Source organism: Belonocnema kinseyi, chromosome 6 (genome assembly GCF_010883055.1).
Source record: "Belonocnema kinseyi isolate 2016_QV_RU_SX_M_011 chromosome 6, B_treatae_v1, whole genome shotgun sequence".
NCBI classification, from domain to species: Eukaryota; Metazoa; Arthropoda; class Insecta; order Hymenoptera; family Cynipidae; genus Belonocnema; species Belonocnema kinseyi.
In genome coordinates, this window is record NC_046662.1 from 142910725 (window position 1) to 142935839 (window position 25115).

Here is a 25115-nt window from a genome sequence, read left to right on the forward strand (position 1 = left end):
ACATCGGTTCCCTGCCTATTCATATCCCTATTCATTTCATCCAATCTCTTTCTTGTTTCCTCTCTAAAGCCTTTAATGAGAGCTTCCAATTTTTCAAACATCTTGATTACTTTAATAATCAAAATTAAAACAAACTTCTCATTAAGAAGAAATTTTTTTTCTCTGATCGATCCAAATAGTCAACTTAATTATGAACATCAGTTCAATTTTTTGTTCGGTCTTATGATCAAGTTTGAAATAAAAAGACAAGAAAATCCGAGTCAATAATTTAATAAAAATATAAAAAATCATCTAAACCTCGCGACGTTTCGACCTAATCTGTCGGTCATCCTCAGGCAATACCTGATACAAAATTATTATAAAAATTAGCTAATTTAAAAAATTAACATTGTCGTAGAGAAACTTATATTATGAAAAGAAAAGTCAATTTACCTTATATACGATTTTTGCACATAAAAAAATTGTACTTCGATAAATAAAAGTGAGATGGCGTGAAATAATTTCCGAAACACATAATTTTTTAATTGGGAAAAACCCCCAAAAAAAAGAAAAGAAGCTCCCAATAATTATAGCTACATTTTAAAATACTTGAGGGAACCAACGATAGTCACACGACGGGCAAGCAGGTAATGGGGACAGGAAAATAAACTTGGATTATGTTAAATATTTAGTACCGAGTTTTCAATATAGAGGGCCCAATTCCACTTTAGCGAAAATAGCGCGCCAAGGTATTTTAGAGATTTACTATTCAATTTATTAGATTATGGTAATGTTGAGTTACATTAAGTATTTCTGTTTTTAAATTAATGGAACAGTTCTTATATTTATTAATGAAAATTGATTCTAAAATTCTGTGTTTGTAAGTGTTGTTTTCTTTTGCTAAAATCTTTATATTATCAAAGTCAAAATCAAAAAGAAGATCAAAATTCCACGAGTGTTGTGACAAACCTGTGTTCAAATTGCCAACCCTCTTTTATGTTCAGCTATTCTTGTTTTTAACCTTCTACCTGTTTCACCAATATTAACTTTTTTGCAACCTTCGCATTTTATTAAATAAACTATGTTTGACAAATTTTCCATTTTTTCAGAATCTTTCTTATTTATAAAACAATTTTCCAATTTGTGATTGTTTCTGAAATATACATTAATGTTGAATTTTTTCGAAGCACTTTTTAGTCTCTCTAATAATCCTTGTACATATGGTAACGAAACATGTAAATCAGTTTTTTTTTGTAATTATCCAACCATTTATTTTGTTTACTGGAAATATTGTAAATCTCGTTTATTCTTTCTTTGATCACACTTTCTATTAAAGGTAATGGATAATTATTTCGTTGTAATGTAATTTTTAATTCTTTTAAATTTTCTTCTCTAAAATTGAAATCGCTTAGTTTTATGCATCTATCTACTAGTCCTTTTATTAATCCAACTTTTTAGTTAAACTGATTGTGTGAATTATAATTTAAACACTGCCTTGACCATGAAGGCTTTTTGTACCAATTGGTAATTAAACTTCCATTTTCAGTTTTTTTTTTGTATTGATATATCCAAATAATTTAAGGTGTTATTATTTTCTAATTCAAAAGTAAATTGTAAGGATTCTTCTATACTGTTCAATGTGTTAATTAATTCTTGAATTTTGTCAGTGGGAACTATAGTGAATATGTCATCCACGTACCTTTTATAGAAAAGTGGTTTAAACGTTAATTTCGATAATGCTCTATTTTCTAAATCTTCTAAAACAAGATTGGAAGCAACTAGATATTAGGTGAGAACCCACAGGACAACCTGATATTTATTTATAAAACTTTTGGTCGAAAGAGAAAACAGTATTATTAAATACTGTTCTAGCAGCTATTAAAATTTCAGAATTAGATATTTTTGTTAAATTTTTATAAAATTGTAATTTTTCTTCTATGCAATCAGAAAGTAAATCTAACGGAATGTTATCGAACATATAAACCACATCTAAAGATAATAATGAGTGGGTAATGGGTACATGAATATTCTTAATTTTATCTTTAAAATCCCAACTGTCTTTAACAAAAGAGTGAGTCGTACTAGAAACAGGTTTTAAAATTTTTGATAAAAATTTCTATTAGCTACAACTGAAATATTGCCTTTGTCTGCTCTAACAAATATTATATCTTTGTGGTCATTTTGAAATGTTTTAACTGTTTTAACTCTGTAATAAATATTTAACATAATCCAAGTTTAGTTTCCTGTCACCATTACCTGCTTGTCCACCGTGTGACTATCGTTGGTTCGCTCAAGTGTTTAAAAATGTAACCTTAATTATTGGGAGCCTCTTTTCTTCTTCAACATTTTCTTCTTTTTTTGAGTTTTTCCCAATTAAAAAATTATGTGTTTCGGAAATTATTTCACGCCGTCTCACTCTTATTTATCGAACTAAAAATTTTTTAGATGCAAAAATCTTCTATAAGGTAAATTGACTTTTCTTTTCATAATATAATTTTCTCTACGACAATGTTAATTTTCTGAATAAGCTAATTTTTATAATAATTTTGTAACAGGTATTGTCTGAGGTTGACCGACAGATTAGGTTGAAACGTCGCGAGATGTAGAAGAATTTTTATATTTTGATTAAATTACTGACTCGGATGTCCTTGTCTTTTTATTTTAAATTTGATCGTAAGACTGAAGAAAAAATTGAACTAATATTCATATTTAAGTTGACTAGTTGGATCGATCGGAGAAAGAAAACTTGCTTCTTAATAAGAAGTTTGTTTTAATTTTGATTAAAAAATTGGGCTTTAACGTACTGTGAAAAAATGGGATACTTGGATTTTATACGTATAAGGTATGGTCCAACTACACGTCATGACATCGGATAATGGATCAACACTCAACGGAGGTTAGTCCACTTAAGTGAACAACGTACCTTTCTCATTCGATGTAGAAGGGAATCCCTGATTCCAGTTCATATACAGAATACTACTAAGAAATTTAACTTAACTAATGTTCATTATAAGATTTATACTAAACTCCAAAAAGTAAATTTAAGTTACCAGAAAAAAACTTTTAAATTGTGAAATCAGCAATGTAGTTGACAGGATTCATAAACTAAGTTATTTTTCTAATTATTTAAAACACACACACTAAAGGTAAAAAGAATTATAACCTTTACGGACTGTTGAATGTTTTCTATGATTTGTGGGTTCAACGTAGTCTATTTCATCTGCAGATAATTAAATTGACTACGTTTAACCCCCAAATAGTAGAAAACATTGTACACGCCGTTAAGGTTTTTATTTCAAAATTTTTTAATTTATCTGCTATATCATCAGAGATTGTACCTTACGGACAGTAGTTCAACCCTCCAAACCATGAAGGCAGAAAATATACAAAATATCGATCAAGTTAAGAATCTTCAATAACAGAAAATGCTTAACGTCTTAATAAGACTAGATGGAAAATAATATTTTTTAAATTAAAATTATTTCTTGAAAAAAAGATCCTACTCCATCTTCACTCCATTGGGAATCGAGCTACAAAACTTTTGATTTCTGGTCAGGTGCTTTTCCAATTAAGCTATTAAAGGGATCAGAATAAGAACTCTTAATTCAAGAACATAACGCTAATTTTTAGCTAGGTGTTAATGGTACAAGTAATTATTTTAAGATGGACTAGGACCTTTTTTTCAAGAAATAATTTTAATTTAATAGGAGATAAATTAAAAAATTTTAAATAATTACTTGTACCATTAACACCTAGCTAAAAATGAGCGTTATATTCTTGAATTAAGAGTTCTTATTCTGATCCCTCTAATAGCTTAATTGGAAAAGCACCTGACCGGAAATAAGAAGTTTTGTGTTTCGATTCCCAATGGAGTGAAGATGGAGTAGGATCTTTTTTTCAAGAAATAATTTTAATTTAAAAAATATTATTTCCATCTAGTCTTATTAAGACGTTAAGCATTTTCTGTTATTGAAGATTCTTAACTTGATGGATATTGTGTAGATTATCTGCCTTCATGGTTTGGAGGGTTGATCTACTGTCGGTAAGAAACAATCTCTGATGATATAGCAGATAAATTAAAAAATTTTTAAATAATTACTTGTACCGTTAACACCTAGCTCAAAATTCGCGTTATGTTCTTGAATTAAGAGTTCTTATTCTGATCCCTCTAATAGCTTAATTGGAAAAGCACCTGATCGGAAATCAGAAGTTTTGTGGTATGATTCCCAATGGAGTGAAGATGGAGTAGGGTCTTTTTTTCAAAAAATAATTTTAATTTAAAAAATATTATTTTCCATCTAGTCTTATTAAGACGTTAAGCATTTTCTGTTATTGATGATTCTTAACTTGATCGATAATGTGTAGATTTCCTGCCTTCATGGTTTGGAGGGTTGATCTACTGTCGGTAAGGTACAATCTTTGATGATATAGCAGACAAATTAAAATTTTTTTAAATAATTACTTGTACCATTAACACCTAGCTAAAAATTAGCGTTATGTTCTTGAATTAAGAGTTCTTATTCTGATCCCTCTAATAGCTTAATTGGCAAAGAACCTGACCGGAAATCAGAAGTTTTGTGGTTAAGGTTTTAATAATGTTTATTATAATTTATATGGCACCACGTAACCCATGAAGATTAATCTTTTTCCATGAAATCAGATTATTATCCTTCATTAATCTGTGTTCATTACTTACCAGGTTGTACATGATTGTACGTTGTAAGGTCTCATTTATCCTCAATCCCACTGATGTTTATGATGAACTTCATTTTTTGTTTAACGATAGATAATTCAATTTTTCTAGAATTTATTCATAATCATGATTTTCGCTGTCAATATTTTGATGAATTAGTTTATTATTTTGCAGCCGATTAAAATATAAATCAGGCGAGTATTCTTTCGTTAACATACTTTTTCTATCACATTTTACGTTTTCTTACGCATATATTTTTCTCTAATTTCAAAAACATTTGAATCTATCAGTAATATTTGTAATTTTTCCTATCGTTTTTAATTTTTAAATGATTTTGAGCGACGCACAGTGTAGCAAAAAGCACTTTTTGTGGACAGAATTATGTCTGATACCCAATTTTCCATGGATTTGGCTAAACCAACATTTTTTATTTAACAGCAAAATAAACAATATTTTTATCCTAACTTTTTGGATGTACCTTTTTTTGTAAGATCTGCGAATAGTTTTTAGTACGTTAGAATAAGAAAAAAATTGTTTATACGGTTTAAGGGAATAAATGAACAAAAGCCATTTTTTATGGTTGACAATCATTAGTTGTTTGAAATTCACAGTTCTTATTTAGAATATGAGAGGTATGTATGCTTGATTATGATTATTTAAAAATATCTACTGCTTGGCAACATTATTTAAACAATTTTATAAACAAATACAGTTTCCGTATGTCACAATAGCCATTTTTTGCAGAATCGACCAAAAATGTCTTGCCATGGATTTCTTGCTGTAATTTTTTCAAATTAACAACAACTGGTAATTTTTTAAACATTATTTATAAACAAATTCACATTGTTAAAATTATTCCCCGTAATAGGGCCAGATTTTTTGCCGTACCCACTAAAAATGTGTCGATAGCGACTCCTAGGTGTAATGTTGTTTAACTATATAAAAAATATTAACATTGAAATATTAACATTTTGACCATTTTTTCATGATACTATGCCAAAGGATAAGAAAAGTAAATTATTTAAACAATTTTTATAAACAAATGTACCTTTTGGTCACTTTTGCAGGAATAGGCTTATTTTTTCGTGGATTAAGCTAGAAATGTCTATCAATTACTCTTTGTTGCTTTGTTTGTCCAATTAACAAGAACTGTTCATTATCTAAACGGATTGAGCTAAAAAAAACCCAGGTCATTTCATGTATTAATCAAAGGTGTGATAGGTTTTTATTTATATTGTTATCAAATTATGTATTTGTTGGGAATCGTATCTTGACAACAGCCAAAGATGCGAATAACTTATTTCATAAAATATTGTGAGTGTTCCTGAAAAGTTGCACTGCTTTTGGCAAAAACAATAGACGGTAGTTTTGTACACGAAGCGCGCTACCTGCACTTAATTGTTTTGTCATGACGTTTCGTACTCTAAATGTCGACTGATTATTTCTTCCGGATTTCATCTGGGTGAGACTTGGTGTACAAAACTACCGTCTATTGTTTTTGCCGAAAAAACTGTAAAAACAAATGATAGTAGATGAATCGCCACCTCCATTCGACTGCTGTCGACTGATCATTTCTTCTAACCGAATATACAACATATTTTTCTGATTCCTATTCCTTCTGCTAAAAATTTTGGATGCAAAAAATGAATTACAGAATATGTGATTCAACTTTATGTAAAATCATTTGGAATAGTGACTCGAACCAAAGTATTAATATATATAATATATATAATAATATAACAGTATTGTCGATAGTGGAGAAGTGTGACATGGAATAAAAGTCAGTTCATCAGTAAGTACGCAGTGTTCTTGGAAAGTGATTTCACGGTGGACTTTAGTTCACGGTGGACTTTAGTGCCAGTTATTCGAAACATGAGTTGTAAAGAGCATTGAGAATGAAAGACAATCTGTCAGAGTTACAGAACCCAAAGTGAAGGATTAAAATGAGGACACTGATTTCCATAGCATCTTAGCAATGTACGTGGACTTAGATTCGACAGTAAGAAAATATCATACATTAAAAATGCATGCTGAAATGTTTGGTGGTCAGAAATAGTTTCCTTCCTATAAAAGGATTGTAGAAGCCAAAAATGATTACTATCCAGAATCTCACCACATTAATGTATCCGAATCAGGAGCAGAGATACGCTCCATATCATTATTGGGGCACACTTTAGATAATCCTTTCAGAATTTAATACAGATGAGCTGGAGAACTTTCTAAAAAAACTATAGTTCTCTTAGGTAAATGGAGAATGGATGGCGCTAATGGACAACAAACTACGCGCTAAAAGTGGTCCTGGCAAATGGTGATTGATGCTAAATTTAAAGATAATTAAAACATGTCCAATGATATTTGAAAGCAGTGATGATGACTTGCCTGATTCTGATGCTAATAAGGAAGAATCAAATGATGGTAAAAATGATGAGTTTAAATGCAAGACAAATAATAGAAATGTGAATGATTCTTCCAAATTTTTGTTATCGTTTATTCCTCTTCAGTTGAAAGCTGACAACAATGTTATTTGGAGTAACGAGATAAATAATTCAGTGCATTTCTGTCGTATGTTTAAATTTGGAAAAGAGTACAGCTTTACACTCTACAGGAATACAATCGCTTCACGAACGTACTTGAGAAAGTTGAATTATATTAAACTCAAGTTAACGATGTGATGTCAAATTGCGCTTTGATTTGAAATGCACAATGATAGATGGCAAAGTTTGCAATATTTTATGTAAACAAAAAGTATCAAGTTGTTCCAAAATTTTCCGAGCCTGTTCGAAATGCATAAATAATTTGACTCATGTCAAGCAACTCAAGTGCAACGAAAACGATTACAAATTCGTTCTTTCGACGTTACACTATTGGTTACGCTGCATGGAGTTTCTGCTTCATATAGTAGCTTATAATCTGGATTTTAAAAAAGGTGCGGCTAGAACAAAGGAACAAAAACAATTTAAAAATTGAACAAGAAACAAATTCAAGGGGTACTAAAATCTAAATTATCAATTTTAGTCCATGGTATGAAACAAGATTCAGGAACAACCAACACTGGTAATGTTACTCGTCCTTTCTTCGCCCAAGCTCAGAGTATAGTGAAACACACTGGGTTAGATGAAAAATTGATCATCAGGGTTTATACTATCTTGCAAGTGTTAACTTGTGGCAGGATGATCGACTGTGATCAATTCAAAATATTTTGTTCAAAAACTGCAGAGCTTTGTTTGACATTATATGGCTGATATCCAATGCAACCATCAATCCATAAAATTCTCATTCATGGTAGCGAGATCATCAGATCCTTCGACGTACCTTTCAGCTAGCTATCACAGGATCCCCAAGAGGCTAACAATAAGATTTTTCGCAAGGCTAGGCGTGAAAATAACAGAATGTCGAATCGAATACTGACCAATAATGATATCATTCATTACCTCCTAATATCTTGAGAGCCTACGATTAGCTCTTCAAGGGTAAAAAATAAGAGAAAAATGGAAGGCCTATCGGCTGATGCTGAAGCGTTATTAGTAAAAATGTAACTTTCCTTGAATAAGTTCCTTGAAAAAAAATAATAATAAAAGAAAAAAATGTAGAAGTTAATTAAAAAGTCAAAAAAAACCTCTATTCAACAACTACTATTTAGACCCCTGGCGGACCGAAGGAACCGAATGAAGCCTTTAAAAAGTACCCGTAAAGACCTTATTGGGTCTCCATTCGGTTCCTTTTTGAAAAACTCAAAAAAAGAGCAAATTCAACTTATAGATTGTTGAGATTCGGATTCTACGTTAAAATTTGCATTAGAAACTCACGAATTAATCGCAATACTTTTTCTTGCAGCGTTAAAAACTTAAAAAAAATACCTGTCTTTTACATGGGCCGAAGGCGACTTCAAGTGCATCTTCTTTTAGTAGCAGTTAATAAGCGTTCCGTCGGTAACTTTAAGAATTTTGTCTGGGTGCTAGCGCCACACAGTCGAAACCTCAGACAACGACGCTGCGATGCAAGTGAGAGAGAATTTTATTTTTAAACTTCGCGCGCAACATACTACTTGAGCTCTTATGGATGCTCTTCAAGTCACCTTCAGCCGAAGTTAATGACATTTTTTTAAATTTTGACGCTGCAAAAAAGTAGTGCGATTACTCTGTGAGTTTTTAATAGAAAATTTAACGTAGAATCCGCATTTCAACAGTTTAAAAGATAATTTTGCTGTTTTTTTTTTTACTTTTTTAAAAAGGAACCGAATGACGACCCAATAGGGTCTTTACGGGTACTTTGTAGAGGCTCCATTCGGTTCCTTCGATCTGCCAGGGACGATAGTGAAGAGGTTTAACGACTGTTTATTATGTACGGTAATAAAACATTTCGACCAAAAGCAGTTCAACTTTTCAGGAACATTCATGATATTTTATGGAATAAATTACACAGGCTTGCAAATAATGGAGTCATGTCAGTTGTTGGAAAGTGGAGGGTCATTTCCGAAGTAATTTTTTACGTAGAATCCGAATCCGGGGTCAGAATTGGCCCATCACGTCAGGATTTTAAGATTTTGAGGTTATGTGACCAAAACATGGCGTTTTGGATACTTTTCAGGTTATGTGCAGAAGACACAAAACTTTTTGGGATTTTTTCTTTAGTTGTATCATGTAGTACTGCTCTTTCTCTTTAATTTGAGAGTCGCAGAGTTCAATTGTCATTTTTCTTTATCAAGTTAAGCCCATTTAAATTACGAGATATGTTCCATTATGTCTTGAGCATTTGCTTTAAATACCACAGGCCAATATGTTTTTGTTGTTTGGAAAGTGGAGGGTTATTTCCGAAGTAATTTTTTACGTAGAATCCGAACCCGGGATTAGAATTGGCCCATCACGTCAGGATTTTAAGATATTTGAGGATATGTACCCAAAAAATAGCTTTTTTGGCTACTTTTGTGGTTATATACAGAAGAAACAACATTTTTTGGGATGTCAACAACCTCGAACACCCCCAAGTACGTATTTCAAGAGAAAACACCGAGTAGAAAATGTCTGCCTCAAAGTATTTAAAGCAAATGCTCAAGACATAATGGGACATATCTCATAACATCAAATTGGCCTAATTTGGTAAAGAAAAACGGTAATTGAACTCGGCGACCCTAAAATTAAAGAGAAAGAGCAGTACTATATGATACAACTAAAGAAAAAATCCCAAGACTTGGTGTCTTCTGTATATAACCTCAAATGTAGCAAAAAACACTATTTTTCGGGTACATAACCTCAAATATCTTAAAATCCTGACGTGATGGGCCAATTCTGACACCGGATTTGGATTCTACGTAAAAAATTACTTCGGAAATGACCCTCCACTTTACAACAACAAAACCATGTTGGCCTGTGTTATCCGCATCATTGGTTGTTCTCAAGATACGATTCCCACTAAATACATAATTTGATAACACTATAACTAGAACCCATCATACCTTTGATTAATATATGTAATAACCTTGGTTTTTTTAGCTCACTCCCCAAAAAATTTATCATTAAAAAATGTTCCAAATATGCATTTTCTCATAAATATTGTTTAAAAAATCAACGCTTTTTTCTAGTTAGGAAAATGTGACAAGAAGGAATAATTAGCAAGACATTCATTGTTGATTTCGTAAGAAAATTAATACTTTTAATAGAAAACTAGTCAAACTTGTGCATTTATAATTAAATCTTGTTTAAATAATGAACAGTTCTTTTTAATTGGACAAACAAAGTAACAAGGAGTCATTGGTATGACATTTCCAGCTTACTCCACGAAAAAATAATCCTATTAATGCCAAAGTGACCAAAATGCACGTTTGGTTATGAAAATTCTTTAAATAATGAACTTATCTTGTCCGTTGGCAAATCATAATTGCAAAGTCATTGGAAATACATTTTTAGTTGGTTTCGCATAAAAAATGGAGCCTATTATTGGAAAAATGATTAACATGTGCATTTATTTATAAAAAATCGTTTAAAAAATTAATGTTCTTTATTTAGTTGAACAAAATTACGGCTAGGAAGTGACTAAGGATACATTTTTAGTGGCTTCCGCAAAAAATTGACCCCATTCGTGTAGTAATTTTAAAAATAATAATTTGTTAATAAATATTGTTTAAATAATTACCAGTTGTTGTTAATTTTAAAAAAAAGTCAGCAATACGTCATTAGCAAGACATTTTTGGTCGATTATGCCAAAAAAAATGGAGCGATTTCATTGTGACATACGAAAACTGTGTATTCTTTTATTAAAATTGTTTAAATAATGCTGCGAAGCAGCAAATATTTAAAAATAATTATGTTTAGGTATACATTGCACTCATATTCTATAAAAAAACTGTGAATTTCAAACAACTTACCATTGCGAATCACAAAAGGTGGCTTTTGTTCATTAATAGTCTGGAAGCTCGCGACAGATCTATGGACGTCCTTATAGTACTCACTAAAATTTTAGATTCTTTTGTTTTCATAGTCAACAGTTCGAAAATCTTCAACCGTCTAACAGCTTTTGGTGCATTTTGCAACAATTTATCGTTAAAGTGGTCAAAAATTAGACTGAAAAAAAGTCATTTTAGTCTCTTGAAACCCACGGGGGATGGTTGTTTGAATACTAAGAACTAACAATAAGTTTGACTGGCAGCTTTTCGGTGGTGCCAATGTTGACTGGCAAACTGTTAAACACGTCAAAAATTCGAGTGAAAAAACGTCATTTTTGTACTCTTGAAACCCAATGAGGATGATTTTTTAGGTGCAAAGAACTAACCAAAAATTTGACTGGCAGCTCCAGAGAGGTACCAAACTTGACTGGCAGGCTGTCAAGCATATAAAAAAGTGTCAAGAGGGTAATTAGAACCTTCATTTTTGTACTCTTGAAACCCATTGGGGATGATTGTTTAGGTGCAAACAACTAACAGGAAGTTTGACTGACAGCTTCTGAGTGGTACCAAAGTTGACTGGCTGGCTGTCATACATGTCAAAAATTTTAGGGAAAAAAACGTAATTTTAGTACTCTTCAAACCCATTGAAAATGATTGTTTGAATGCTAAGAACTAACAACAAATTTAGCAGATAGCTTTTCGGTGGTGCCAAAGTTGACTGGAAGGCTGTCAAGCATGTAAAAAATGACAGGATGAAAATTATAACCGTCATTTTAGTACTCCTGAAACGCATTGTGGATGATTCTTTAGGTGCTTCTTTAGGTGCTAAAAAGTAAGATAATAATTGATTGGTTGTTCTTCAGGGCAGCCAAATTTGACTGGCAGACTGTCTAGCATGTCAAAAATTCAAGTGGAATAACGTTATTTTAGTACACATCTGAAACTCATTCAGGATGATTGTTTTGGTGCAAACAACTAACAAAGAATTTTACTGGAAGCTTCTGAGTAGTGCCAAAGGTGACTGACATTTAATCGGAGATCGAATGAAAGCTTTGTCCTTTTCATCAACTAAAATTTTCATGTCGAGGGTACTTCTCTAAAACTAACATGTATATAAATAAAGAAACAACGCAAATCTCACTTTTCACGTAAATTCACAGCTGGCAACAATGGGTTTCAAGAGTACTAAAATGACGTTCCTTCACTTAAATTTTTGGCACGTTTGACAGCCTGCCAGTCAACTTTGGCACCACCGAGAAGCTGCCAGTCAAATTTTTGGTTAGTGCTTAGCATTCAAATAATCATTCCCAATGGGTTACAAGAGTACTAAAATGACGTTTCTTCACTCGAAATTTCAGCATGTTTGACAGTCTGCTAGTCAACACAGGCCCACAAAAAACATTTTTTCTTGAGTATTGGATGCCAATATGATATTCCTATGTATTTTTTTACTCTGAAACTGAATATGCGACCCATTTAACCCCTACACGTCAGGATTTTCACCCTCCTCTCCTTGAGCTGGTAACCCTATAACCGTAATAATATAACTTCAAAATCCCATAACCTCATTCAGAAGAAAAATCTTTTTTGAGAAAACAGAACAATTTCGTGAGTTTTTCTTGTCCAACAGTCATAAGTAAGTATCTCTTATTTCCGAAATCCAGTAACACCATAACTTCAAACCCCCGAAATCATATGAGTTACGTGAGTGAAGTCATGAATCAAGGTCTACTTCATTACTATTTTTTTAAACCCCTCTCTGACTTCTCTGATTTCTCAGTATACTTGTAGTCCATTATCTTTTTGCAAAATTTATGGAATTGAATTCTTTCCTAGTAGTTCACCAATTTTTGGGCAAAAAACTACTACTCCTACTACTACCGCCACTACTACTTTTTACGATTGCAATTGTGAAAAGACCTACCATTTTTTCTGAAATTTGAAATCCTGATACCTTAAGGAACACTGGAGATGTTGACACTGTTTCTAAGGAAGAGGTGTGGAATAATCCACTCTCCAATTCTCTGAGGTAACGAAACCAGCGATGGCGCGCTGTCCTGCAGGTGGACGCGAGGGTGTAAGGATAAAGTCGGAATGTGCCTGACGACGAGTTGACGTTGCCCTCGTCAAAGTCGGAAAGCCCCCATGCCTAGTCCTAGGGAGATATGGGGTTTATCACCCCTAGGACGGCGGACTCACCCGCGATTGGAATGGGAGCCCTACCGCGTGAGTTTTTGGTACAGCTGTGGCTAATATTAAAATTGCAAAACATGATCGCGTTCGGGAGAAAATGTACATAAATGTACTGGAAATGGCGATAGGTACAGCTACGTGTGCGGTGATTTTAAGATGAAGAAAAATTGTAAAAACTTCAGTCAAAACCTGCGTCAAATATATCAGCACTGCTTTGGGTGTGAGGTTATCCAAGGAAACTATTTTTGGTTGCCCAAAATGATCTGCTGTGCAAGCAGGCATCATGAAGTATCCCTGGATGCATCTGTGTCTGAAATGGAAATTGATGAAGCCACTGATGAAGATATCAATGAAGGGAGCGGCGAGAGCAGCGAGTAACTGAAATCAGGAACAATATGTTGTAAAGAAAGAAAAGATGGTTCGCCACGCCCATTCAATCAAGAAGAACTGAATGATTTAATCAGAGATCTAGGACTGCCGAAATATGGGGCTGAATTGCTAGCTTCAAGACTGAAAGAAAGAAATATGCTATCTAAATGGAAAAAAGGTTTCATTTGATCGGAGTAGGGATGGATAATTCCAACAATACTTTAAAGATGAAGACGACTTGGTATACTGTAACAAGGTTCATAGTCTTATGCTTCGATACCTATAGCACACTCGGTAACACTCAAGAAAGTGTATGCAAAGATACTATTGGTTTGGGGTAAGATTAAAACGGAGAACACAAATGGCAGATTTTCGGCGATCTCAAGATCTTGACAATGATTCTAGATCAGCAATCTGGTTTTACTAAATTCCTATGCTTTCTTTGCTTGTTGGATCGCAGGGATCACAAGAATCATTAAGCTAAGAAAGGTTGGCCAGCTTGAGAATGTATAGAAACTGGATCAAAAAATGTTATAAATAAACCTTTGGTTCTGGCGGTTAAAATTCTAGTTCCTCCTTTGCACATCAAACTCGGTTTGACGGAACAGTTCGTAGAGAGGAGTGGGACGACGGTCGAGGGAGCTAAAGCGTAGCATTTGAACCCACTCATTCGCCATCGGCGGCCCATGCGGTGATCACTAGCCTAGCAAGGGAGTTGTTCATCTCCGGAGAGTCGCAGGACCGGTACCTCCACAGAAGAAGGTTCTCTAAGTACTTAAAGCTGTTGCTCTTGGTGCTTCGGAACCTACCTTAAACTGTATGTCCCCCTCCCACCACCGAGTAAATGTGTGGGGGGTATGTAAAGGAATAGGCAAAAAGGTAAAAGAAAAATGTCAACCTTTAAGGGACAAAGTAGAAGCTTCCATTGCATTCCATGAAACGGTTCGGAAAAGCTTTGGATAAGGAAGTAAAATGTTTTGCTTCTTTATTCAAACTATTCCTAGCTTTATCGAGCTCGAAATTGAAAGCAGTCTTTGATGGACCACAAGTTCAAGCATGTGAGAATTTCTTAGGCAATCACAAAAATGACAACTACAAGAAATTGGTGCCTGACTTTCTCAAAAACTACACAAACATGGGTTGCTTGATGAGTTACAAACTACACTTTCTTGATTCCCACCTGGAAAATTTTTCAGAAAATCTTGCAGATTACAGTGAAGAACAAGGAGAACGCTTCCATCAAGATATCAAATAAATGGAAAGGCGTTATCAAGGTAGATGGAATATGAATATGATGGCAGACTTTGTTGGATGCTTAAAAGGGAGAGTGTTCACAGTGGCGAATGAAAAAAATCGTTATCATGGCTTTACTGACGTTGATACTGATAGAAGAAATTAAGAATAAAAAAGTGAAGGAGTTTTTAAAGTATGGTGTTATGGGATTTCGGAAATAAGGGCTCCTTACCCATGACTATGTTGCACAAGAAAAACTCACGAAATTGTTCTGTTTTTCCAAACAAGATTTTTCTTCTGAATGAGGTTACGAGATTTTTAGATTATAGGGTTTTATTATTACGAGGTAAGTGATTATGAAGCCATGAGGTTATGTCAAAATCCTGACGTGTAGAAGTCAAACGGGTTGCATATTCGATTTCAGCGAGAAAAAATACATAGGAATATGATTTTGGCATCCAAGATTTAAAAAAAAAATTTTTGTTTTGGGCCTGTGTCATGGGAGAGAATTGTAACGCACATATCGACAAAATACACACACACATAAAATTTAGCTAAATTAACATTTTTTTAATTAACCTACAAAAAAAGTTCGAGGAACGTCCGTCAACATGTTCGCTAACATTCCCAAAATTTTTAAGACAAAATCTTTATAATAGTAGGAAAAAAGCCGAGGGAATCTAACACTGATCAAATCTATACAATTTCCTAAGTGTCACAGACGTTAATTAAAATTAGCTAATTAAATTTTTTTTAATTAACCCACAAAAAAGTCCGGGTACGTCCGTTAGCATTTTCGTTATCATGATCCATATTTTTAAGACGAATTCTTTATTATTGTAGGAAAAAACCGAGGGAACCTAACACTGGAAAATTCGATAATTTTCTAAGAATCACATGCCCTTATTTCGTTTAAAGCATCACAAACTATTTTTTCTTACTCTCACCTAATGAAAACTATTGCTAGAAATTCTCGCACCGACTCGATATACCTGAAAGTCTTACGGTCATTAAAAAAAACCGTCAAAATTCATTGAGAATTGGTGTGTAAACAGATTTTTGTCCACAAAACGTGCTTTTGGCTGCACTGCGCGATGATGAGAAGACGTACATTTAACGTTTCTATTCATAATCGACGTAATTATTTCATTTTGACAGAAATAAAGAACACATCATCTAAAAATCAAAATGATTTATATATTTCTATTTGTATCTTTTATATTTGGTTTTTTTTACGTTAAAAAAGAAGTTTTTACTTAGATGAAAATTTCTTTCTTTAATTTATCCAATTACATTAATTTATTTTCTTCCATTCATTCTTTTTTCCTAAGGATATTAATATTTTCAACACTTTTTTTACCTTAACGTTTTATTATATTTTTTGACATGTTTTTCGTAAGCTTTATCCTTTTTTTATTTCGTCGATGGATACATTAATATGCTTCTTTCTTTTCTCTACTTGTCATTTGATCGTTAGTCATTCATTTAGGAAAGTGTAACACATTATTTTTGACGAAGAATTAAAATTGAAATAAACCAAAAAAATCAGCGCTGAGTATTAAAAGTTGCTATGAAAATTTTAAACTTCTTCCCAATGAATAGTTATTCATTAACTAACAAACTACTCTGCATGTCTTAAAAATGATGCAAATAACTTCATTATAAATGCTTATAAATTAGCTTATAATAAGTAATAATTTATTATTAATAAATGGAAATAAAATTATTCGGACCAAGAATTAAATGAAAAGATTAAGTGAAAATGAGCTTCTATGAATAAAAAATGTATTAAAGCTGATAATTAAGTACCCTAAAAACGGCGGAAAAGCTGAGAGGTAGCTGTAATAATCCAGATATCTACGAGCGTTGAGTGCCGCGTGAGAAAGGACCCGAGATAGCTGAAAAAATCCAGCTACACAGGAGCGCTGAACAGCCGCGCGAGAGAGGCCGAGAGACAGCAGGAAAATTCTAGCTATCTACGAGCACTGAGCTTCTGCGCGTGAAGGGCTGGGTTAGCGTGGAATACCTGGTTAAAAACGCTATGAAATACAGGCTTTAGGATCATCTCACCTTGACACGGTAAATCCAGTCTCGGCGAGGTTCAGCGTAAACTTGGTTTTTGATCAGTTAGCTGGATTTCCTGATACATGATGATACGGAAGGAATACTGTGTGGATACTATAAGGGTACGCTGTAGCGTATCCTTTCCGTTTAATAACATAATCTTTTCATAAACTGGGATCTTCCAAAAAAAGTATTGAGGTACATATTTTCAGGTATTTGAATAATTCACTGTTATTTAAAATTATTTCCTGAAAAAAAGATCCTGCTCCATCTTCACTCCATTGGTAATCGAACCACAAAACTTCTGATTTCGAGTCAGGTGCTTTTCCAATTAAGCCATTCGAGGGATCAGAATAGGAACCCTCAATTCAAGAAAATAACGCTAAATTTTAGCTAGGTGTTAACGGTACATCAGAAGTTTTGTGGTTCGATTCCCAATGGAGTGAAGATAGAGCAGGATCTTTTTTTTGAGGAGATAATTTTAATTTGAGAATATTATTTTCCATCTTGTCTGATTAAGACGTTAAGCATTTTCTGTTATTGAAGATTCTTGACTTGATCGATATTTTGTAGATTTTCTGCCTTTATGGTTTGAAGGGTTGATCTACTGTCGGTAAGGTTACCATCTGTGATGATATAACATATTCCTTTAAAATAATCACTGTTATTTATCGGAACAAATAAGGTAAAGTTTAGTTTGTAATGGATCATTTCTTAACGTCTATCCGCCGAACAATTGCTTCAAAACTTTGCTTTGCAAGACCTGATACCATAAGCCTTTTTGTCTAAATAGTCACTTCGGGATAAAAAAATGCGAATGCTGCCAGTATTTCACTCAAGTACCACAAGTGACTTGAAAAGCTCTTATAAGCTACTTTAATGTTTACTTTTGTATTAGTATGCAGGGTCGCAATTATTTATGAGTAAGAATAGTAATTAAGAATATATGTAGCAAATATTGTGATAGTGTAATGGTTATGTAAAGACTCTCAAACTCGTAAAAGGGAGAGAGTAGAAATACAGTAAAGGTTTGAAATTGATTTATAAAGAGTGTTGTCAAGATTTGGGGCAAAAATAACATTTCGGACTAGACAAATTTATTTAATAATGTCGCCCCATCGCTAATTTTTTTTCAAATGATAACAGATATTCCCCATAAACTACCATCTAACAGGGTAAAATTTTGCCCAAGTATAACTCTGATTTCAGAAAGTCCAACTTTAGCTGTTGGTACACTTAAGTGCTTTACACAGATATAAAAATACGCCGTCTTTCTGCGTGTTATACAAAATATTTTTTTCTCCGTATTTGATCCAACTATTAGACCCTTGGTGCGTAGGAAGTCAGTTGAGAGAAAGCTTCGACTTGTTATTGACTCACATAGTCACAGCCCTAATTGTGGCAACGTTGCGTGTGAGCACGCTTGTTATTGGAAATTCGCGCATAAACTAGAGCACGTTGAAAAAGATGCGAATTATAGATTCTGAATGATACTTTTCGAAGCAGATATGGACATTCGGAAAAAATTCTATAAATGTCAGAATTATTATTTCAGATTTTTTCATTTTTGCAATCTTTTTATATACTATAAAAAGAAGTCTTCTTATAAGATCACATTTTATTTTATCAAACGATTCTCATTTATAATTCTATTAACGAGGGTACTCACTTACGTATTTATTTATTTATTCTTTCAGTCTCCACCAGTTCCATGGAAGTCTATCGTTACATCTCTGCCTTTCTGGGCAATTTTAATAGCACACATGGGTCAGAATTACGGTTACGAAACGTTGATGACTGAGCTCCCAACATTTATGAAGCAAATTCTTCATTTCAATATTAAATCGGTAAGTAAGCGCTGTTGTGTGATTGTAATACTTTTTATAATTTATTTAATCGGAGGTACTTATTCAGACAATAAAGTCCATTATTTTAAATTATTATGCATGTTATTATTGTGAAAATATTTAAATTGGTCATAAAGAATCTAGTAATTTCTCTAACTATTTTAAGAGATCTCGCAAACTAATAGGATATGTAAGATTTTGGATTAGCGAGAGATGGGTGAAATCAAAGATAAACACCAGAGTACAGTACATATATCAGAGTTTATTGTCTTAAAATAACAAGAACTGGGGGACCTGTTGGCTTCCAAGTGATGATAAATGTCGTAGCGTATCCCCAGAGCAGGTTGTAAAGGCGGTTCCTCCAACTGCCAGGTTGACAAGAACTAGTGCACACAAATTCAGCTCACGGTTAGGATTTTACTTGCAAGCTTTAGGGCCCTCTTTATTTTCTTCCCTGAATTCCGCTTATGGTTAGAATTAAAAAAATACCAATGAGCTACTGTTTAATGGGCCTCTCCTCTTACATTGCTATACTGACCTACATACATACCTATACTTTGTTCCTTTGTCACTGAATACTTTAAATGATATTAGTAATTATCATTATTGATCGAAATAAAGTGTCATTATTATAATATATACCCAGGAAACAAACATCCACTCACTTCTTTTGAATGGGTTTCAAAGTAGTTTTAATAGCGCATCTGTCACTGGAATTTCAGCTTTTCGCCGATTGGTTTCCAACAGAATTTTACAAATTATTATTTTTGGACTACTTCTGACAGCCTAAGCTTCAAAGAGTCGGTCTCATTCAGAAAGAGGTGAACCGATTCTATATGAATTTGATGGGAATGGACATTTTAGTACATTGCTTCAGAAAGCCAGAGAACCGAATGTGGTTCAAGCCCTGATGGAGGTTGAGGGGCTGCACACACGAAACGCTCAAAGATGGGTTCGCTTGAATTCGAAACATGTACCCGATTTTCGACAATGAACTCTAAACTATTTGAAAGAGTTGACTATTGGGACATGTCAAATAAAATTAGCCTCATCTTATCTACTGGACAAAATGCAGAGGGACGGCACAGATGATTTCCAGGTCGAAATGTAAGGAGATGCGGATAAGGTAGGTACTGTTCATGCATGTGCACACGTTGCCAGTGTATTGCGGTTTCTCGGATATGAACGTCATTAACAAGATATTCGATACACCTCGACAAGACTAATCCATGCAATCAATGATACTGGAAATAGGGCGCAAGAAGAAAATCTCCTTGACGTCATAGATATTTGAAAATATATCTCAGTGGTGTCAATAACCTTGACCTCTCCATTTCCTCTAGACTTTCCAAACCTGTCCTTATGGACTGGATGATCTCGCTTTAATTAACTGGATCTTTCCCAATTCGTCTTGATGGGCTGATTCATTCCGAAGCTTGCCTTAACTGGCTGAATTGTGCCAAATGTTTCCTTAATTGGCTAAATGAATTTCAATCTAGCCTTCACTGACTGAATCAAGTACTATCTTGAGTTTCTTGGCTAGTTTATTTCCAATCTTGCCTTCATTGGCTAGACCATGCCCAATTTTTCCTTCATTAGCTGGATTATTCCAAATATTCTTATTTTATTTTTATTTTCCAAATCATTTCCAATCTTGCCTTTATTGGTTGAATTGTTCCAAATATTGCTTTCGTTTGCTAAATTATTTCCAATCTGGCCTCCACTGGCTGGACCATGTCCAATCTTTACTTTATTTGGAAGTACATTTTCAATCTTGCCTTTATTGGCTGGAATATGTTCAATCTTGACTTGACTGTTTGGCTCATTCCAAATATTGCTTTTCTGGGCTAAACAATTTCTAATATTGCCTTCATTAGCTATACCATTCTCAAGTGGCATTATTGTTGACTTTTTGAGAGCAAGTACTTAACACATTTTTGTATCTTAATTAGTTCGAGCGTTGCTGGAAGTCGATGATATACGTGATTGGCACAATAGTATCTGATACTGACCTTATTTAAGAATCATTGCTGCCCTAAAACTGTGTATATAGCACATAATTGAATATATTGAACGCTTCGCGTTCTAAAGTTGCGAGAATCAGGTTGTTACTATGACTGTTATGGCCCCACTTGATGCTGACGTTATGTTACCACCGCGGTTTCTTTCGAGCTGTAAGTGTTGCAGTTAATGCAAAATATTGAGCGCTTAGCGTTCAGTTATTGCGGGAAGCGTGCTGTGAGAGTTATCGGGATAGGCGGACGTAATAAATATCACATTTTAAGATGTGATTCTTGTTTTGTCGTTATTTTTGCTCTTAATGCTATGCAGATATAACATAGGCACTGATTTTAAGCGCATACCGCCGTATATCGCTGAAACTGTCCATTTTTTTTTTTAATTTTAAGGATATATTATTGGCCCCTTATAACCTGCAATATTACCAAGTTTCAGCCAAATCCACCGAAAGACATTTTCCCATGTATTGTGTGCGGATTTTAGAAAAAATTCGTTTTGAACCGAAACTCAGAAGAAGTAAACTTGTGTGGCATATTTGCACAAATAGCCTTAAAAGGAAAGAAGTATGTTTCGAAAAATCAGTGTGAACGGCTCATTACAGACAGTTATATAATAGCGAATTCGGTAATCCTGCACTGCCCTAGCGGAAGAAACGAATGGTTCGGAAAGACCGCATCGGAAAGATTTCAGAAAGAGTTCAGAAAGAGGTTCCGTTCCGATCCCTCCCGAACTGTATGGGAACTTCCCTTCCGATTTCTTGCCGAACTTCGAGCTGTCCCATAAACCTTTTCGAGTCTTTCCGAATGTCCACTCCCCTACTTCTTTCCGATCATTTTCGAATGTCGATCATATTGATTCCTTTTAAATCCAGCAAAGATGATTCCTAAAAACCTAGAAATAAGACAAATTCTTAACACAGAAAGCCTTTTTGATTTTCGTACATTACGGTTGAATCTCGCGCTTCGCGCTTGAACATAATTACACCTCGCGCTTTGCGCTCGGTTATTTATTCTTTGCATTTGGAATGCTTGAAAAAAACTTTATCAAAAATATCTCTTTTATATGGCAGTATTTATATGCGTCTTCATATTCTGAATTGTCTACTTAATTAAGTATAGTCAAAGATTAAGTTTCTCAAAGCTCTGTAGGCTTTGAGGTACACATTTTCATCGTGACACTCGCGCTTCGGGCTCGATCTCCGACAGACGTTTGTAAACAGGTTTTTTTGGATTTTTTTCTCGTAACTTTCGTCGTTTTTCCACACATTTTTTTTTATTTTACTTTTTTCAACGTTATTTTTCACGAATAAAATAAAAAGCACGCTTCCTATCAAGAAGTGATTCTTAACGAAATCGTAGATCTTTTTTGGGATAGCCGTTTTTGTTCATTCATATTTTTTTGTAACCTACATAGTTTGTCCACAAAATGGAATTTTTTATTTTCCATTATTTTTTCTGCAATCAAAATTTGAATTATCGATTTTTAAAGAAAATCAATAAAAAATTGGTTATGATAATCTTGTAGGGATTTCAAAAAGAAATGTTTTTCTTTTCTTGACTTTTTTTTCATATCGTGCGTTTTTCGGCTTCAAATTTTGATTTTCGGTTGACTAAAAAAATTTTGAAAACGCTATAACTCTGAGAATTTTCCTTTTATCGAAAAAAGTCATAAGGATAAATTGTTTGTTCTTTTCAATACTATAAATATCCGTACATATAATTTTCAAAGGCCGAAAAAAGTGGTCTCAAAAATTTTCAAAATGCGCTCACTTTTTGAATTTTTATCAAAAATGGCTGGTTAACGAACTCGGCCTTTTCTTTTCGGACCTAGAAAAAGTATGCCAAAGATGGATTTGATTCGTTCATTTTTTTTAGATTTATCGTGTTTACGGACGGACGGACAGACATACAGACGCCATCGTGAAAACCTGATTTACGGATTCAGGGGGTCTCGAAACGTGGAGATCCGTTGAAAAAGTGTGATGTCAAATTTCCGACAATTCTAATACTTTCTCAATCATAAATGATGAGAATGTAACAAAGTTTACGGAAAAAGTAACTGAGCACAATTACCTTTTTTACTGAAAACACTATGGGAAATTAGGAATATCCTAAATTTGTTGTGATTTTAATCCAGAATCTTTGAAAAAGCTCTGACAGCATCTCGTCTCTGATTATCCCCACCGCCATTTTTATCTAAGATTGTCGCTTACACACTCGCTTTCGGTGGTGCGATCGATAAACCCAATAGATAGTAAGCATTTGATTGCTTTAATACTCGACTAAACCAAATGAATTAAATGTCATTAGAGAGTGTCAACCTCTGGCAATGATAATGTTTCTTGTAGATCTCACAAAAAATATAACCACATTTAATTACTTTGTTTGAAATGATCTTTGGTTCAAAGTCGGGTTCAGTGCAATCTTATACCTTACATAATCGATAGGAATGGAATCGAAGAAACAAAATGGCGACGCAACTGACATTGATAGCGATTTTCCCAAGATTTTTGTGTAAAATTATACAAATATTTGGATATACTTAATTTTTCTATAGTGGTTTCAGCCACAAATTCTCTTGAGCAGTTATTTTTGGAGTAAATCTGTTTTTTTTAGTGTCAAAATAAAAATGGAGCCTATTAATGCTTCTACAAGTTCAGCTTAGGGCAAATTATATTCAATAACCTACTTGAACATTTCTTTACAATACAATAATAATAAAAATAACAAAAATGTATATGAAAAATAATAAAATAGTTATGAAATTTTCCTATTCCAAAATTGTTTGATAAAATCTTCATAAGACAGTTTATTTTCAATAGAGAATAAATAAACAGTGGGTCATACAGGATACATTTATAAAATTTGAGTTAATTTGATTAATTTGTTGAAAGTTCAGCAACTTTTTCTAAAGACATTCTTTTTGGTTTTAATTTTAATTTGATTTAACTGTGCTGTTAAAAATTCTTTTTTTGTTGTCAAAAATGCATATATTTAGGTGGAATTTCCATCTTTTGGGTTAAAAATCATAACAGTTTTATTAAACATTAATTTATTGATTTCAAATCGTAGATATCAAATTATTTATGTCTAACGGTCCAATCGTAAATCGAAAAAGTAAATATGAGTCAAAAAAACATGTTCTTCGAAACTCAGATATTTATTTAATAGAAAAAACTCCTTTCAAAACCTCCTGACGTTTCAGTACACATGCGTACCTTTTTCAAAGGTTCTTAAACCTAAATAATTATATTAGAAATTAGTAATTTTAGTACGAACAAATATGATGGATAATTACGTAGATTTGAATACATTGTTACCTGAGTTGATGATAGTTTAAATAGTCAAACAGATCAATTTTCAGTCAAAAAAAGGAAAATTTCAGTCAATAGTTTTAAGAAATTAATTAAAATTTAGTCATTTTTTGAAGTCTCAAAAAATTTTTTCGAGACTTCAATCGATTAAACTACATTTTTTAAAATTGTACGAGAAAAACAAAATTGGCGTAGGTTAGGACGGACGAACAGAAATTGACAGTTTTAGAAATACATGAAGAATACGTAATGAACGATGATGTAATAGGCAAGTTTCCATTGAAAACCACTGATGTGAAAGCGCGTAATTGAGTTTAAATTTGAAATAAGAAATTAAAAAAAATTTTTTTTAATTTAAAAAAAATGTGTATATGTACACATCCACCCATATGCATATATATAAACACATATAGCATACATACATATACACATATATACATATAGAGATGATTAATATTAAAAACATTATTTTATAATACTCTGATAAATTTTATTGATATTTAGAATTTCAGTCTGTAAATTAACAGAAATTTTACGATATTTGTTTACAAATATTTACAAATATCGTAAAATTTCTGTTAATTTACAGACTGAAATTCTAAATATCAATCAAATTTGTCAGAGTATTATAAAATAATGTTTTTAATATTAATCATCTCTATATGTATATATGTGTATATGTATGTATGCTATATGTGCGTATATATATATATATATATGCATATGTGTGGATGTGTACATATACACATTTTTTAAAAAAATTAAAAAAAATTTTTTTTTAATTTCTTATTTCAAATTTAAACTCAATTACGCGCTTCCACATCAGTGATTTTCAATGGAAACTTGCCTATTACATCATCGTTCATTACGTATTCTTCATGTATTTCTAAAACTATCAATTTCTGTTCGTCCGTCCTAACCTATGCCAATTTTGTTTTTCTCGTACAATTTTAAAAAATGTAGTGTAATCGATTGAAGTCTCGAAAAAATTTTTTGAAACTTCAAAAAATGACTAAATTTTAATTA

The 25115-nt window shown here is 33.0% G+C and overlaps 1 protein-coding gene across 3 annotated transcripts in view; it reads left to right on the forward strand.

Annotated features, from left to right (window-relative positions):
• The window catches only part of LOC117174760 (putative inorganic phosphate cotransporter), an 822629-nt gene that overhangs the window by 713151 nt on the left and 84363 nt on the right, over nucleotides 1–25115 (forward strand). For all 3 annotated transcript variants that reach the window (XM_033364112.1, XM_033364111.1, XM_033364110.1), the window contains one exon: nucleotides 18608–18757. In XM_033364112.1, coding sequence (XP_033220003.1) covers nucleotides 18608–18757 — 150 coding nt within the window. The remainder of the gene's footprint in view (nucleotides 1–18607; nucleotides 18758–25115) is intronic.